Source organism: Quercus suber, unplaced genomic scaffold (genome assembly GCF_002906115.3).
Source record: "Quercus suber isolate HL8 unplaced genomic scaffold, Cork oak 2.0 scaffold_32, whole genome shotgun sequence".
Taxonomy (NCBI): domain Eukaryota; kingdom Viridiplantae; phylum Streptophyta; class Magnoliopsida; order Fagales; family Fagaceae; genus Quercus; species Quercus suber.
In genome coordinates, this window is record NW_027069497.1 from 337763 (window position 1) to 351181 (window position 13419).

At 37.1% G+C, this 13419-nt stretch overlaps 1 protein-coding gene and 1 pseudogene across 1 annotated transcript; one reads left to right on the forward strand and one right to left on the reverse strand.

Moving 5' to 3' along the window:
* The first annotated feature begins 675 nt into the window (after window positions 1–675).
* Window positions 676–1878, forward strand: LOC111998774 (uncharacterized). Its single transcript, XM_024030870.1, has one exon. It carries the CDS (start codon window positions 676–678, stop codon window positions 1876–1878), a length of 1203 nt encoding a protein of 400 aa, XP_023886638.1.
* Window positions 1879–5532: 3654 nt separating this feature from the next.
* LOC111998773 (probable aspartic proteinase GIP1) lies at window positions 5533–12408 on the reverse strand (annotated as a pseudogene).
* Between the last annotated feature and the right edge of the window lie 1011 nt (window positions 12409–13419).

A 13419-nucleotide genomic window follows, 5' to 3' on the forward strand; every position in this document is an offset into this window, starting at 1 on the left:
ATCCTTAGCATTTTGGGACCTATGAATGACTATAGCCACACAAAGTATCTTGGTCTCCCCTCAATCATTGGGCGATCAAAAAAGCAAATCTTTGCGGAGATAAAAGAAAAGGTCTGCAAGAAGTTGGCTGGTTGGAAAAGTAAGTTGCTCTCGTTGGGAGGCAAGGAAATTCTCATTAAGGCGGTGGCTCAAGCCATTCCTTCCTACACAATGAGTTGTTTCCTTCTTCCAAAGAGCCTATGTGAAGACCTTGAAAGAGAATTGAGAAGCTTTTGGTGGGGGCAAAAACAACAAGAGACAAAGATTGCTTGGGTCGGATGGAAGAAAATGTGCAAGCCTAAATCCCTTGGTGGTATGGGTTTCCGGAATTTGCAAGCTTTTAACTTAGCCTTGCTAGCAAAGCAGGCTTGGCGGATCCTTACAAACCCGAGCTCCTTAGCAACCCGCATTCTAAAGGCAAAGTATTTTCCTTATGATGACGTTCTAAGCGCAAGCCTTGGCAGCAGCCCCTCTTACACATGGCGTAGTATTTTTCAAAGTCTTGAAGTCATTAAGAATGGAACCCGTTGGAGAGTAGGGAATGGGCGCTTAATTCACATTTGGGAGGACAAATGACTCCCTACTCCCTCCACATACAAAGTAATCACCCCTCCTAAGGAATTTGAAGACTTTCCCATGGTCTCCTCTCTCATTAATCAAGAGACTAAGTGGTGGAAAGCCAGTGTGGTAAGGGCGCTCTTCTTGCCTTTTGAAGCGGACACAATCCTAAAAATACCTCTAAGTCAGAATTTGCCAGAAGAGACTCTCATTTGGATCGGGAATAAAAGAGGTGTGTTCACTGTCAAAAGCGCCTATTTCATTGCTGCAAAGCTTCAGGCTGGTAAGGATATGGGAGAAAGCTCTTCTGGAGACTTAAATGCCCTTATTTGGAAAAATCTGTGGAAGTTGAAACTCCCTGCAAAGGTTAAGATTTTTTCCTGGAGAGCCTGTGTGAATGGTCTCCCAGTGTATGCAAAGATGGTGGAAAGAGGTATACATCTGGGTTGGGATTGTCCAGTTTGTGGTGATGAACCTGAAAATCTCATTCATGCATTGATTTCATGTGATTTTGCTATTTCTGTTTGGTCGCTTTGGCAGGACTGTCCTTTGAGTCTGCTCTTGAATGCCACGGACCTCACTGATGTTGTGCATAAATTGTGCTTAAGTCACAATGCTGTGTACTTGGAATATTTTTTTGCAATCTCTTGGGCAATTTGGCATAATCGGAATCTGCTAGCTCACAATGAAAAGGGCCTCTCTCCTCTACAAGTTTGGAATTTGGCAGAAAGTATTATAGATGATTTTCATGAAGCCAACTCAGTGCTCTGTCCTGCGATGCAAGCTACATGTGATGGCTGGATGGCCCCTCCGCCAGGGTTTTTTAAGGTTATTGTGGATGGAGCATCACCTCTAGATGGGCATAGGGTCTTGGGGGTTGGTGCAATTGTCCGCGACGACAAGGGCAATGTTGTTGCTGCTCTAAGTAAGGCACTACCTTCACACTACCCAGCTGAGTGGACTGAGTTCTTTGCCTTGGAGCAGGGTGTCCTATTGGCTCAGAATCTAGCTATTCCCAATGTCATCTTTGAATCGAATGCTGCCTTTGTTATCCAAGCCGTTTTGCATGATCATTGTGGCAATGAAATTGGCCACTTGATTCAAGGAATTCAGAGTGCTAAATCTTCCTTCTCAAGTTGCTCCTTCAGACACGTCAAAAGAGTTTACAACAGGGTTGCCCATGGGCTTGCCCAGTTTGCCAAATGGAATAATACCAGTTATGTATGGAAAGATGTTTATCCTCTGTTTTTGCAGCACTTGATTCAGCTAGACCTTGGCTGACTGTTGTTAGCTTTGGCCCCTGTTGTATTTCTTTTCCCTGTGTTTAATGATATCATACATTTCCTTTTCAAAAAAAAAAAAAAAATCAATGATAGTTAATGGGGTTAAACAAGCGACACAGCTGATTCCTTTCTTTTGCAAATTTTATTGTCTTTTGAAGTCTAGGAAGCACGGACACTCTCGTTATCGTGTTATACACATACCCGTGTCTGTTTTAGAAGTGTTAATAGTGATTGTCTTTCGTGTAACAAATCCTAATATTCTTCCTCCATTAGGACTACTTTGTGCAAAACTTACACAACCATTTCCCCATAGGAAATGCAAATGATCTTCTCCATCCAATAATTTAATCCAAAGATTTGCTTCAGGAGATCAGACAGAGGATACTATCTTAATCCTCATGCCCTCAGTATTTATAGCTACAAATTTTGATGATATATTATATTTAAAAAAAATTCAGGTTGTAGTTCAGGTGAAGTCCTTGTAGTCACCAAATCTTTACTCATTAAACATAAGATTTCATCTTATATCAATTAATGCTTTACTAATAGGCACCTAAAATTTCAAAAGCAAAATGAAATCAGACACCATATTGACATTTAATTTGGATATAAATAAGATTCATGAAGATTTGATCATCATTTTAATGACATTAGATCAATAATTAATTTCTAAATTAAGACAGGTATCATTTTTCTCCTTTATAAATATTGGCCTTTTTATTTCCTTCAAATTGCAAGGAATTTCTGTCTGCCTTTTTGTTAAAATTATTCATCACTTGCAAGAATTCCCGAGTACATCCTGACCCAACAACATAAGTAATTTGAAGGCAACAGAAGATCTCTGTACTTGTATTTGGCTGTGAAGTTTTTGAAGATCCTTTTAATGGAGTAATGGAGTACTACCACCCACATGTAATGGACTCACATATTGCTCCTCAGGTAGCTTGCTGAATGCTACAGGATTTAGATAATTGCATGGAATTTAGAAGTCTGGCTCATGAATTTTTATCTTTAGTTCCTCTAGCATTAGTGTAAGGTTTTATTACATATTTTATGATAGTCATGTTGGTCCTCTAAGCAAGTCACAAGCTGCAAGACAACATTTTGTCCTATTGTTTGGATTCATTGGTTTTCGAGTTTAACAGCAATTGATTGCAATTTTGATTACAAAAGTTCTATACTTGCCAATTAGTTTTTTATTTTGTTTCTAATTAGCATACGATTTATAGTATAATATGTCAATTTTTTTTTTTTTTTTATCTTGTGTTAATTTTCTCCAATATATTTCACTATACAATTTAGGACTAAGGAACTAAGGATCCTTTTTAGTATATATATTAGTAAACGTTCATGTAATTATACATCCATGAGTGTATCTTTAGTAATATATCCAAATTATCTCGATCGAGAAAACCGACCAACGTCATTGGGCTAGAAGGCTCTTCACTAATACCTTAACTTTTACGTCAAAGAAATTATATGATATAGGTTTTATTTGGTTTTTAAACTCTTATAAAATCTCCTTGAATGATTTTGTTACAGACTTACGTTTTCAGACTACCTTGTCTGAAATGTCAAAGGAGGGTGAGGCAATTGTTGTCAAAACTTCATGGTAACTTCAAGTTTTGGTTTTATATAATGATTAAATTTTGTCAAAATTGCAAAACTGTAACATTTTATATTATTTTGATAGGAGTGTATTCTATTGAGGCTGATGGAGAATCCGGGAGAGTAAAAGTTACAACTGAAATAGATCCTCACACACTTGCTGACCGTCTTGAAGGAATATATATCAAAAGAGAGCTACCATGTGCAACAATGCATATTCCATCACCACACTCTGTGCCTAACCATAACACACATGTTGCAGCTACTAACAACCAAAATGGACAAGAGCAATTCAGAGATTTCCAAATAGCAGAACTTCAAGAATTGGCTAAACTTGAGAGGTTGAAAAACGTGGAGCTTGTTCAATCTAGGACATTGAAAATGACATTTAATGATTACAAAGGGGGTCATGCAAATGCATCTATTGGTGATGTTCAAAGTGAAAAGAAGGATGGGCCTAACCTTAAGCCTGCAAAAGCTGCTAGCTCAAGTCATTGTGAGGCTTCTTCTAGCTATGGTGGTGCTGGTGCTGGTGCTGGTGGCTGTGAAAATCTTAACTGTAATGCAATGAAAAACTTGCCCCATCATCATACTTTTAACATTGAATTCATTAAACCACCACCTTCACCACCAAGCAATCATGTTCCACAGCCACAGGGTTATCCACCATATGGATATCCTCCACAAGGACAAGCCCAAGGTCCTCCCACATCACAACCATTCAATGCTCACTATTCTGATGTGTCATGTGGTGACATGCAAAAATGCATAGTGATGTGAGTTGAGTTGAAAATAATTCACTTAATTTGAAACAGATATATTTTATGATTCACATTAAATATTACAAATTTAGAAATATATTAAATGCGACTTTATTTCAAATTTTAAATGATGTGGGATTATGTTACATTTTTTTTTTTTTTTTTGGGAGAATCGGATTATGTTACATTTTCATTTCATATTTTTACGCTTTGCTTGCTCATGTATATAAATTTCATGATATTTAAGAATTAAGTATTTCCTTCCCTCTAAATTTGTTAGTTAATCATAAAACTAATGAGATGTGTTTACTTATGAACTAGAATAAGGAATATGGGTATAAAAAAGTACTCGCTTCTTGATGTGAATCAAAAACTACTGCTAGTATTCTGTTTTTAGTTCTAAGTATATATATTGGGATAGAATACTCGTATTAGTTTTGAATGATTATATATATATATATATATATCTAATTTTAGATGATGTGACATTATATATGATTATATACTAACAAAAACAAATGGATTATTTTCATTTGAAAACCAAATAATTAAAAATGACCACCTTAAACTCTTAATACCCATGAAAACTATACATCAAAAAATTGTCACTATAGTCGAATTGTCAAAGATTCGAAGTAGTCACAAAAAAGAACACAATGTTTATTCCAAGGGTCATCAGTAACCTTTTACACTTGTAAAATAAAAAGAAGCTTAGAAAAATAAGGGACAAAAAAAGAGGAAACAATAAAATAAAACAAAAAAGGAAACTATCAAACCATAGTTTAAGTAGTCTTTAGGGGGTGTTTGGTTAGTGTTTTCAAAAAATAATTTTCAGTTTTTAAACAACATTTCACGCATTTCAACACATTTTTTTACCCACACGTATTTCTACAAATGTTTTCAAACAATAATTTTCAGTTTTCACCCATACGTATTTCCACATTCTTAAAGTCACTAGATATACGGTAAATTACACCTTTTCACTTTAACTTTTACCCTAAGTACACTTAATTCCTGGAACAAAGAAAATGCATGATTGACCCCTAAAATTGTAACTTTGTTTCAAAATCACCCTAACCATCACTTTTGTTGTTAAGTATGATAGATTGAAACACCAATTTATACCTCTCCAAAACAGACAACAAAGAGATAAATTGGTAAATTGTCGATAGCCTTTTTTAAAATAAAGGGTCGATCGTGCATTACAATAGCTCAGTAAGTGTAATCGAGGTCAAAGATTAGGGTAAAGGAAAGTGTAATTTTGCTTTAAAATGAAAGGGTGCTTAGAGAAAAATGAGAAAAAACAAAAAATGAAATAGTATAGACACAAAAGGGTGCTTAGGCTTATTTGAATGTGGTTGTGTATTTGTAACTGAAGAAAAAGTGAAGTCAGCACAAGTGGTTCCCTAGAGCAAAACAGAGGAGGTGAATCTAAGTCTGGTTGATTCAAGATCGAACTGTAAAGATTATCCTCCATTTGATACCCTCCAATCACAATCGATGTCTTCATAGAAAGACCACCATTCATAAACCCTAAGCACCACAAGTCAGCATCATCCCTTGTAGACCTAACCATTGAATTCAACCTAGTAATTCTCCAAACAGCATCGGTTCTATGAGATCAATGGTTGGGACGCTTGGTCCCATAGGTGTAGTTGTGACATCCTTTGCTTCATAGCATAAATCAAATGACAAAGTATGGTCTGTTACAGAGTTTAGGTTAAAAGCTGAGGAGGCTTCACTGACAAACACCTTTCTGAATTCAACGTATGTATAATTATTTAGGATGTGTTAACGGCACTGTAAATTGCCGTTAACAACAACCGTTTTTTTTTTTTTTGCAGTTTTTTTTTTACTTTTTGTCTTTTTTGAAAATATTTTAGCAATTTTTTTTTTCTTTTTTGAGAACCCTTTTAATAATTTTGTCATTTTTATTAAGTGGGACGCATATAGGAAAATATTGACAAGCACTTTAACATTTCTCAATTACTTAACATAGTGTATGATTCTAAGGTGCTGATCTTGGTCCCATCGTACCCATGTTTATCAATACTCAGGTACGAGGTTTTGAGAGGCATGACCTTGTTTTTGACTTTTATGGAAGTCAAATCTATGAGATACCCTTCTTGGCCTATAGTGGCGTTTTTGTAGAACGCCACTATCTATAGCTGCAGTACAATAATGGCGTTTGTAAACGCCACTATAGCAAATGTTGCCATAGCCCAAATGGGCCTATAGTGGCATTTTTTGGACCTATAATGGTGTTTCACAAACGCCACTATAGGTCCAGTTTTTTGTAGTGTCGGTCCATGCCAAGTTCGAGTTCCAAATGAATGGAGAATAAGTAAGTGATTTTAAGAGGTCTTTTCTTTTTGAACTAAAAATGTAGGGCCCACCAGTACCCAAAAAGAGTGGACCAAGTTTGAAGCGGGAATCGAACAAGCACAGGACAAAATAGCGAGAAAAAGGGACTACAATGCTAACTTGAGTCGGGAGTGAATAGTTGGAGCTACCAAGCCCAGCCATACCATTGACCCTTAAAGCCTTAATATGACCTAGACCATCAAAGCACAAGAAAACAAACTTAGGAATATGGCCTAGTTGGCCCAACTCAATCAACCCATCCGTGGTGTGCAATGCTAATGAGTCAGTGAGAAAGTTTTCTATGAGAGACAAATCAAAATCAATATATATGTAATGTCAAATGAATTAGATATATGTATCGTCTCTCACAATTGTGAATCGACACATTGTTTTGTAACATATAGGTCAACTATTCCACAATCATGTAAGATACACACGTTGTGAGAGGGATGATGCAGAAGATAATTTCTCATGCTCTACAACATCATCATCTCATATTAAGATGATCCCGTGTGTGTGTGTTGCTCATGAGATCAAGCAAAATGAAAATGTAATGCATTGAGTGTACAAAATAATTTCTTTACCATTAGAACCGAAAGCACAAATGTTGTTGCAGCATGACGGGCCAGGGACGTCACTGCAATTGGAGCATTCGGTTTCACCAATAATCTCAAGAGAACTATAGATAGGGGAATCACAAGGAACGTACTGGTAACTGGAGGAAGAATAGTCATTGGTACAATCCACCACAAAAAATGGGGAGTCTAGGTCAAGGCTTAATTTGGTGGGTTGGAGAAGGGTTTGAAGGTAAACCTAGACGATGTACTAGATTGGGTCAGTAGAATTGTCTTTAGGTGAAAATATTATTTTCGTCCCTACATTTTTACCCATTTTCATTTTGGTCCCTATTTTTTATTTTTACTGTTTTTAGTCCCTATTTTGAAAAACATGTTCCGTTTTAGTCTCTACTTTCATCTCAGCAACGAAAATATCCTGCATGGCAAACGAATTGCTGTATTGGCACACTAAATGATGATGTGGCCAATAAAATAATAATAATAAATTTTAATTAAGATTTATATAAATCCATGTCAGCATTTAAAAAGCATATGTATACACTTTTTTTTTTTTCTTTGAATACTTTGTTATGGTTTTTTTTTCTCTTTCTTCGTCACTCCAAGCTTCGAATCTCCATCTCACTCTATGTCCCTTTCTTAATGACCATGTCTAGAACCACTTTCTACAATCTCAACCTCTCTTCCTTTTCTTCTTCTTCTTTTTCTTCTTCTTCTTCTTCGAGTCCATGTTCCTCTTGCATGCACTCTACTCTACCTCACCTGAACCCCACTTCTGAAACTGCCTGCAAACATAGCACTGGACTCAGTACTCTCACTCTCTATCACACAGCTCACAATGGCTAACAAACAAGCTGCTTTTTCGGACTCTCTAACTCGTTCTCAACCCACTGAGTCACTGTTCATTGCCTTGATCTTTGCTTCTCTTCCTTAGTTCCTTTTGTTCTAGCCACCACTGACCCTTCTAATGGTACATTTCGTTTCCTTTTTCTTTTTGTACTTTTTGGTTTATTGTGATCAGTTTGCTTTTAGTTTGGTATTTATTTATTGTGTTTGATCGGCTTGGTTGTTTTAGTTTTTGAAAATATTAAATTTGGATTTAGATGTTGGGAAATGCGCATTGACTATCTGGGCGCTGGGTTTTCTTTTTTATGATTTTATTTTTGCAAAGTTCAATCCTTTGAACCCCGTTTGGTTGCCCAGAAAATGTAGAAAAACTAAACATGTTGGAAGATGTGAACTTTTTTGCTTTTTGCTTCTTTTTTTTCTTTTTTAGCTCAACTTTTTCATCAACCAAATGGGTAATTTATGTTATGTATATTTTAATTTATTATTTTATTTGGTTTTGGATTTTTATTTTGATTTGTTGTTTATTTTGATTTTATTTTAAAAATCATATATGGCTTTTTTTAATATTTTAAATGCTGACATGGATTTATTTAAATCTTAATTAAAAATTTTTATTATTATTTTATTGGCCACGTCATCATTTTGTGTGCCAACACAACAATTTGTTTGCCACGTAAGATATTTCTATTACTGAAATGACGGTAGAAACCAAAATGGAACGCGTTTTTCAAAATAAGGACTAAACACAGTAAAAGTAAAAAGTATGGACCAAAGTGAAAATGAGATGAAAATATAGGGACGTAAATAGTATTTTTGCCTTTTTTTTTTTCTCTTCCTTTTAAAAGCAAAAACAAAATAACCCTTATCTTCTTTGTCTTTTTTTTGTTCTCTCTTCCTTTTAAAAGCAAAGATAGTTTTGCTAAATTCTTGTTGCCGGTTACATTCAACTATCTCTCACATAACTATGTAAAGAATTCTTGTGGAAACATAGAGGAAAAAAAAAGGGAAAAAAAAAAGGCTTTGATCAGTATCAAAGTTTGAAATTATATCTTATGGGTGTTCTTTTTCTTGATGATTAGTTTTTTGTATAGTCATAGTCGTTAATATCCCCCTACCACCCCCCCCCCCCCCTTTTCCATTTATATGTTTGTATATTCTATAAAATCATTGATTCATACTTCATAAATTATTGATCTGCTTGGCAACCATGATATTGCTGCTTTCTACTAATTGCTATGCAATTTTCAGTATGCACTAATAGTGTCTGAAGCTCTATAATTATTTCATTAGGACAAGGGATTTGCGGAGGCAAAGCCAGTAGTTAAAGCTGTAAAAGGTAAAGGTTTTTCTGCAGTTGGGGCTGCAGGCTTCTGCTGTGGTGGTGAGTTTTTCTTATTGACTATCCCAAACTAGTATAGACTCATGTGAAAGACATTGCTTGTTAGGGAGGATTTTTATGGTTTTGTGTATCTTCATAGTTTTGCCATTGCCCCCTTCCTGCTAATTAGAAAATTTCTTTATTTTTTCAACTGGAAACAAGTTCGATTAATAATTCTAAATTTCAAACATTTTATCAGTAGAACTTACAAACTGATATATTTTTGTTGGGAACTTGCAAAATTTTGGTAATGTACTTCAGAAATTTAAGTATCTGTTTTGTATCTGTTGGGAACTTGTTTTGTATTTCTTCATGCAATTTGGGCAAGAATTTGTAATTTTGCAAGAAAAAAAAAATTGTCTATAGTTTTTTATAAACGCGGCTATAGACAAAACCCATATAGGAGGCTTTAGCCCCATTTGGAAAACATAGCTCTAAGTCTTAGCCTATAGCCACATTTAAAAAAACGCAACTACAAACCCACAGGGGGCTATAGTTATGGGGTTTAGGCTGCATGTGTTAGTGCAGCTATAGAAAATGCAGCTATAGACCAAATGGGCCTATAGCTGCATTTTTAGGGTCTACAGCCACATTTTAGAAACATGGCTGTTTTTTGTAGTGATCTTCTGAACGAAATAATTCAACTGGCCCAAGCTTTCTTGACTAAATGGGCCATGGGCTGACTGAAGTCTCCCAAAGCCCACATGTCCCACGTTATCTCTAGCCCGATCCACCTCATATGTGCGTGATTGGGCCCGTGGAGTCGTGGTCCAGAACTAGCATCTCCCAATTCAAACCTGAATCTGTCTCTGTGAACATGCTGCACTAACGACTCCACAAAGGAATCCGGAGACTCAAGAATACCACCCTTATCCCAATAACTCCTTGCATGACTCCATATTCGATCATTAAGAATTTCATTCCTTTTTTTTTTTTTTTTTTTTTTTTTTTAATGAGGTACATTGTTTAGGAGCATTTAAAATTATGTAAGTATATTTCACTAGTCTATATCATTTAGGACGAGCTTTCAAACAATTGCCTTTTAGGCTTCTTTTTTATTTTATAAGGGTTTTTGGACGGTGGTCGTCTACCCCTTTTTAAACTTAATGAATGAATGCTTTATTTTCATTACTTTCATTTGCTATTAAACATGTTGTATGGACGAATGTTTTTCACATCCATAACATTGGTTTCAACTTTGGCTCGTCCAGAATGACAGGTCTCGTCCAAGATAATGCTCGTCTAGGCTCATATTTTACTGATAATACCTTCTTAGGTGCTCAACATTCCAAGGGTGCTCCAACTTTCTCCCATCCATGGCTTCTAAGTAATACGACCCTTGCCTTTTGCAATTGATAACCCTGTAAGGTTCTTCCCAGTTAGGTCCTAATTTCCCATGAGCTAGGTTTCTGGTTACCAAAGAGACCCTTTTCAAGACGAGGTCCCCTATGTTGAAGCGCCTGGGTTTCACCATTGCATCATATTGTCTGGCCATAAGGTTTTTATACCTGGCTGTCCTTTGTTCCATGTCCATCCTTACCTCATCTATTAGATCAAGGTTAAGGCAGAGTTACTCTTCGTTACATTTCTCTTCATAATTCATCACCCTGTAATTGGCTATATACACTTCTACAGGTATTACTGCTTCACTTTCATAAGTTAGCTTGAAAGGAGTTTCTCCTGTAGGGGTTCTCACAGTCGTCCTATAGGCCCATAAAACTCCTGGTAACTCTTCTGGCTATACTCCCTTTGCCCCCCAAGCCGAGTCTTGATGATTTTCAACAAGGATCGGTTTGCCACTTTTGCTTGACCATTTGCTTGCGAGAGGGCGGGTGACGAGTAATGATTTTGAATTCCAAAGTGTTCAAAGAAATCCCTAAAAAGTGTGTCATCAAATTGTCGTATGTTGTCTGATATCAATGCCTTAGGCACCCCCAAACTTGCATACAATGTTTTTCCACACAAAGTTCTTGACATTCTGCTGCGTGATCTTTGCTAGGGGTTCTGCTTTTAGCCATTTAGTGAAGTAGTCAATCCCTACCACTAAAAATTTCATCTACTTGGTTCCTAGTGGAAAGGGACCCAAGATATATAACCCCCATTGTGCAAAGGGTCACAGGGCCGTCATTGGGGTAAGATACTCTGACAGCTGCCTGGGGATATTGTTGGGGGTGTCAAATGGGTGGGTTTGGAGTGGGTGTAATTGGGTTGGGTATATGGAACCCATTCACCTATTAAAACCCATTTAATTAATTGCTTCTAACCCAAACCCAACCCAACCCAACCCAACCCAATTATAATGGGTAAACCCAAACCCTTCCAATTATCAAAATTACCAAAATGCCCATAAACATAGTAACAGCTCAGCAACAGGAAAATGGAGGAATAAGGTAAGAAACTATAACTGGTCCACCGTTTGGTTGCCGAGAAAAAAAGAAAACAAAAATAAAAGAAGACAAAACCTCTATTCCTCGTTTGGTTGCCGATAAAATGATAGAGAAAATGGGAAGAGAAATTAAAAAAATGAGAAACCGAGATCTCTCATTATTCAAATGCCAGCAAAACACCAACATTAAAATTAAGCAAACATCATTTTCCTTCCATTACCTCCACTTTCTCGACAACCAAACAGAGGACAACTATGGCCAATAATTACAAATGCCCAAGCACAAAGTGATCACACGCACTTGGAGCGTGTGAGCAAAGAACGCGCCTACTCTCTGTGGCGAAGAACCGTAGGGAGATGAGAGCTCGGCGATTTTGGGGAGGAGATCGGTGGCGTCATTGAGATTTTCCATGGAGACGCACTCGGCATACTGCAGAAGGAGACCTAAGAGTCTGAGCCCACTCGGCTCGCTCTCGTCACGGTGTAGTTCTTCAACGAGTGCTTTCTCGCCAGAAATGGAGGCTTCGTCGGAGAGATTTCTACGCTTCGTTGTTGTGATGGTTTCGTCACCGGAGCTGTTATCGCGGTCCACGCACTTTGGATTCATGTTAGATATTGTAGATTGTGGAACCAAGCTCTAAAGCATGATTGATTGATCAGAGAGAAAGAGAATTTTAGAGAGAGAGAGAGAGAGAGAGAGAGAGAGAGAGAGAGAGAGAGAGAGAAGCATAAAGAAGTGAATAGGTTTAGGGAGGAGAGAAAGACAAGGGAAGTAAGTACCAGATCATTTCTCAGAGACCAAACAGTGCAAAGTGGTGAATAGAAAGAAAGAAAAAAGATCATTGGGTCTCCGACTAATACGTGATTGAAGGTCGAGAAAATGAGGGAAAATGAAAACCCCGTGAAACTGAAATGTCTGAAGGCTGGGTTTTTTTTTTCTTTTTTGGGAATGGTTGGGTTGAATTTGGGTATATTATTTTTGGGTTAAATGGGGTTCAATGGGTTTTTAATTAAAACCCAATAATCATTGGGTCTAATTGGGTTGATGCCCATTTAACCCAACTAATAATTGGGTAGGTTTGGGTTCAATTATAGTGGGTGGGTTTGGGTGAGCAAATGGGTTTGGGCTTATTTTTCCACCCCTAGATATTGCTGAAGCATTGACATTGGTCATATGCCTTAACGTAAGCTTTTGCATCTACTTGAATGGTTGGCCAATAATAACTTACAGAGACGACTTTATGGACTAGTGCCCTTGCTCCTGAGTGGTTTCCACATGCTCCTTCATGAATCTCCCTCAATACATAGTTTGCCTCGTTTGGAGCTAGGCATCTTAGATAAGGCTGAGAAAAGCCTCTTTTATATAGCACCTCGTCTATAAGGACATATCTAGCTGGCCTGATTCTTAACTTTCTGGCCTCGTCTTTTCCCTCTGGAAGCCTTCCATCCCTCAGGTAGGCCACAATTGGGGTCATCTAGTTTTCTTCGCCTTCTATCTACTATACTTCTAGAAGATCTATGCTAGGCATATATTGAATTTCATCAAACTCATCCATCAATTCAACCGCTGAGGCTTCCTTTGCTAAGGCGTCTGCGTCCATGTTGTCTTCTCTAGGGA